This window comes from Nestor notabilis, unplaced genomic scaffold, assembly GCF_000696875.1.
Source record: "Nestor notabilis isolate BGI_N333 unplaced genomic scaffold, ASM69687v1 scaffold11142, whole genome shotgun sequence".
Classification (NCBI taxonomy): Eukaryota; Metazoa; Chordata; class Aves; order Psittaciformes; family Psittacidae; genus Nestor; species Nestor notabilis.
In genome coordinates this window covers 48852-53846 of record NW_009919699.1, presented here as the reverse complement: position 1 = coordinate 53846, position 4995 = coordinate 48852, and the positions used below count along the sequence as shown (strand labels likewise).

At 42.3% G+C, this 4995-nt stretch overlaps 1 protein-coding gene across 1 annotated transcript in view; it reads left to right on the top strand.

The window, feature by feature from the left end:
• Positions 1-828: 828 nt before the first annotated feature.
• The window catches only part of TRPV1 (transient receptor potential cation channel, subfamily V, member 1), an 8928-nt gene continuing 4761 nt past the window's right edge, over positions 829-4995 (top strand). Inside the window, exons 1-7 of the mRNA XM_010010343.1 lie at positions 829-1137; positions 1670-1836; positions 2136-2288; positions 2680-2820; positions 3299-3597; positions 4221-4397; positions 4602-4766. Of these exons, the coding sequence (XP_010008645.1) occupies positions 836-1137; positions 1670-1836; positions 2136-2288; positions 2680-2820; positions 3299-3597; positions 4221-4397; positions 4602-4766 (1404 nt within the window). The 5' untranslated portion in view covers positions 829-835. The remainder of the gene's footprint in view (positions 1138-1669; positions 1837-2135; positions 2289-2679; positions 2821-3298; positions 3598-4220; positions 4398-4601; positions 4767-4995) is intronic.

Genomic DNA, 4995 nt, shown 5'->3' with positions numbered 1-4995 from the left:
CTCTAAAAGCAGTTCAAATATGATGATTCCTGTCTCCACTATTGGAGTTCCAGAATATTTTGCGTTCAGTGGCATAAAGACCAACATCTGTCTGATTAAAACAGTTTGATAAGAAAGCAGAAAAAGCCTGCTCTACTTTCAGTATAGTATAGTTGTTAACTTTTGTAAAATTCTTTGTGGTTGTAAACCAGACAAGATCAGACGTGTGGTTTTGCAGTCATCTCTTATCTGTGGTAACCTTTCCCTTTCTGTCTCATGTTTGAGGTGACATTCATCTCTTAATAATCGCACGCTCCAATTTTTGTTGGGCACTGCTGTAATTCTGGTGAAGCCATTAAGTGATAATTTTCTGATATGCAGGAAGCCCTCTGCTGAGCATCACTGAGCTGCTGTTATGGCACAAGCTGGCTTTTTTCACATGCCTGATAAAATCCTGAGAATATATTGTAGCACAAAACAGAAAGTAGAGAAGAAAAGGAAACATTGTTCAGGCTTTAACAATGATTGGAGGGGGATGAGGCACTAGTTTTAGACAGAAGTAGTCAGGTCTCCAGTGGGGTTGCTGGCAAGATCTGGGACATTCTGGCTTGCTTTCCCCAATCTGAAATGGGTAAGGGCAGTGGGGACAGTAACAAACAGCATGAAGATAATGACCTACTAAACTGTTTCAGCTCTCTAGTGAATATGTGTCCATCTGTCTCACTTCTAAGATAAGAGTAACCAATCCATTCCCTGCTGTTTCTGGAGAGTACTCCTAGGCAAAAGGGGGACTCATAGCCCTGTGAAGTGCTGACTTGAGGTGTTTGTGTTATTCCCCACAGACTGCTTGCTCATCATGTCTTCTATTCTTGGGAAGATGAAGAAATTAGGCAGTTCTGACACGGAGGAATCTGAAGTGACAAATGAACACACGGATGGGGAAGACTCCACTGTGGAAATGCCTGACAGCCTCCAGGGTACATTAAGCACCAAGGTGCAGCCACCCAAAAGCAACATCTTTGCAAGACGTGGGAGGTTTGTGATGGGGGATAGTGACAAGGACATGGCACCCATGGACTCCTTGTACCAGATGGATCACCTGTTGGCACCTTCTGTCATCAAATTTCATGCCAATTTGGAAAGGGGGAAACTTCACAAGTAAGTTTGCCCTGTAAGATTTGGTTGTAATGAGTGGTTTAACAGCTGCAGAATGTGTTTCTTAGAGCAGCATTTGTTCTCTCCATGAGTGTGCCCATTTTTTCAATTTCACTGTTTTCTATGCCAAAATAAGGAGTGACAATAGCTGTCTGAAAGTGACCATAGCTGTTGTCTCTTGGCATCTCTGAAAATGCAGTCCATGGATATTTTGCCCAAAATTAGCAGTAGACCTTAATTCACCTGATTGAGACTGTTTAGTGGATGGACATGGTTCAGAATGATAATGTGGGCTTGCCTGGCTCCCAGGCCTGCAGTTAGGCTGTCATACTTCAGTATCTCTTTTAAGCTTTGTTCTCAACTTTTCAGTAACAGATACATAAATTGCTTGCAGACTTTGTTGACCTCTCAGACTTTGCAGATCCATCTGTAGTGCTTACTGCTTCACAGAAGAAAATGAAAAATAGTATTCTGGTAGTTTATAAAAAGTCTGCTAAATATCTGGCTTTAAGTAACTGAAATTCTCCCTTTTTAGGCTCCTATGTACAGATTCCATCACAGGCTGCTCAGAAAAGGCTTTCAAATTTTATGACCGCAGAAGGATCTTTGATGCTGTAGCCCAAGGCAACACAAGGGACCTGGATGATCTGCTACTCTACCTTAATAGAACCTTGAAGCATCTCACAGATGATGAGTTCAAAGGTACCCTTTAATTTCATGTACTTTAAGTTGCCCTTTTTTTCTTCCAGCAGTGCTCCTGAGGTTGAAATAACAAACCATAATTGTGTTTAGTGTCTGCAGGAGGTCCTCTAATAGCTAGTGCTTCCTTATTGAATGGGCAATACATTGATGTAAGGTTACAGGAGAATTCAGAAAAGTTGCAATTTTCTGTCAAACCCTGTATAAGCTTTTGAAGAGAAGCTTGTTAATTCCTGCATGCCCAGGAGTAGATGGTAGGTTTGTAGTCACTTCTATATAGCTGCAATTTTTTTGTGTTATAGAGCCAGAAACTGGGAAAACCTGTTTACTGAAAGCTATGCTGAATCTACATGATGGGAAAAATGACACCATTCCCTTGCTGCTGGATATTGCAAAGAAAACTGGAACTCTGAAAGAGTTTGTTAACGCCGAGTATACGGACAGCTACTACAAGGGTAAGAGAAATGGCTGCTACAGTGAATACTCTTGGTGGTAAGTCTGAAGATAGGGTTAGGCAGGGTTTTCAAACAGCCTTCTGCATGAGGTCTTATGCCTGGAGATGCAGCTCCCCGAAGTTGCAGTATATGATTAACAATCAGTGCATTCATTCTAGGGCACTGTTTTGTGAGGTGCAATATTCTGCCATTTTTATATACAGTGATTTCATAGCAAGCTCGGGGGACTTGCATTTGCTCTCTGTGCCATCATTTTTTGTTCAGTTACAGAGCTTTTTATTCTGCAAAGCTTTCAGTTCCACCGTCTTACATGGAGCCAAACAAATTGTCGTGCCTGAAAGCTCTTCATCTGTATTAAATGTTGAATTTCATCTAATGAATGTCTCTGTAGGCCAGACTGCACTTCACATCGCCATTGAGAGAAGGAACATGTACCTGGTGAAGCTCTTGGTTCAGAATGGAGCAGATGTTCATGCAAGAGCCTGTGGGGAGTTCTTCAGGAAAATCAAAGGGAAACCTGGCTTTTATTTTGGTAGGGGTGAGCACAATATGGGCTTAATGCTTGGATAACTCAATCAATAATCCCAAATGCAAGCTGTTAAATAATCCTGTTTATGTGGGACTGGAGGCTTAGAATTACCAGATGGGCTGTTTCACCACTTAGTCCAAATATTACCTCCCAAAGGCTGAGTTTATAAGGAAGCACAGTTGGTGGTGTTCACTGTGAGCTTGGTGTCTGCATCCCTTTGTTTTCTGGGCACTGTATCCTTTGAAAGGTTGTAACCTTCTGCGAGCTGTCCTTCCAGTGCTTTTTTAAGGAGCCATGTTTCTGTGCTGCAGTTAAACCAGAGCAAATGTGATTCTAACAACTATCACAAGAATTGGTGATAGTTGTTATACAGAGAAATTGACCTCTTCTCACAGTGAAAGATGAAAACTACATGATCTTTCTGTATATGTATGTGTAATAATGGGCTTTCTGATAACTCATTCCCATTGCTTGCCCATAGGGGAGCTGCCTCTGTCCCTGGCTGCCTGCACCAACCAGCTCTGCATTGTGAAATTCCTCCTTGAGAACCCCTATCAGGCTGCCAACATCGCTGCTGAGGACTCCATGGGCAACATGGTCCTGCACACGCTGGTGGAGATTGCAGATAATACTAAGGATAATACCAAGTTTGTTACCAAGATGTACAATAACATATTGATCCTTGGTGCCAAAATTAATCCAATCCTGAAGCTAGAAGAACTCACCAACAAGAAAGGGCTCACACCATTAACTCTGGCAGCCAAAACAGGGAAGATAGGGGTGGGTGAGCAGATGTGTTTTAACTGTCTTATTACTGTATCAAGTTATACAGAGTACACGCAAAATAGTAATGCAGGACAGATTTTATCACTGCTTATTGTTAGGGCGTTTTAGTTAAGAGGAACCAATACTGCAGTTTAACATGCAAAACTGTATAGTCCTTAAAGGCTACAAAGTGTGTGTGTCTGTGCCCACCTAGCGTTACTCATACGCCACTGGTATGCAAGCAGACAAGTGGAAACAGAAAGCTGGTCTCTGCTATCATCTGAACCACTAAAGCCCTTGTACTTTTGACTGGCTGATACAACTCATCCAAAAGATGAGTTGTAGCAGTCCTCATTCAAAATGGCTGCATGCTCAGAGATGTGTAACATACATCTCTGCTTTTCTCTTGCAGTTTTGAAACAGGTCATGGCAAGTTGTAAGTGGTATTTGTATTTCTCATCTCCCAGCATCCAGTCAGAAAATTGTTTACTTCAGACGTTGATGTCTGCAGTGTTCCAGTGGTTTGACTTCAGCACAGTTAATCTAGGAAGAAATTAGCCATCCTGTTTGTGGAGATACTGAGGGACTAGAAGTCCATTAGCTCTGAAATGTTGGTTGTGTTGTTCTTTTGCAATTAGATTTTCGCTTACATCCTCAGACGAGAGATCAAAGATCCGGAGTGCAGACACTTGTCTAGGAAGTTCACTGAATGGGCTTATGGACCTGTCCACTCATCCCTTTATGACCTGTCCTGTATAGACACATGTGAAAAAAATTCAGTGCTTGAGATTATTGCCTACAGCAGTGAAACCCCAGTGAGTATGCTCCTCCTTGGCATTTTATTCACTGTTCAGGAGGAGCTCCAGCTCTTTTGCTTAAATTCTATAAAACAGCAATCTCCCCTCCTGAGTTTAAAAGTACTAGAGGGAACGTTTGCTGAAGATGAATATCATTTGCTGTTTCCAAAGCCTGCTATGTACTAGTCCCATCAAGATTCTTCTCTTTTTCCTTCCACTCAGAACCGTCATGAGATGCTGCTGGTGGAACCCCTTAACAGGCTGCTACAAGACAAGTGGGACCGGTTTGTCAAACACTTATTTTACTTCAACTTCTTTGTCTATACTATGCACATCATCATCCTCACTGCAGCAGCTTACTACAGACCTGTAGAGAAGAAGGAGAAGGTGTGTTACTCTTGACATATATCAGGGGAACCACCCAGTGCATGTTGTCCCAGATCTGCCTCCCATTTGAATGTGTGCTCTTAATACCAGGATTTTCTCTTTCCTGAGGGTAGGAGGGAGGTTTTGACCTTGCTGGCTTCCCAGTCTTGTCCCCTTGCTGCAACACATTCAGAAAATTAGTGTGTTCCCTCAGAAATACAGTTGCTTTCAGCTGCTGGCAAGGCCAGGT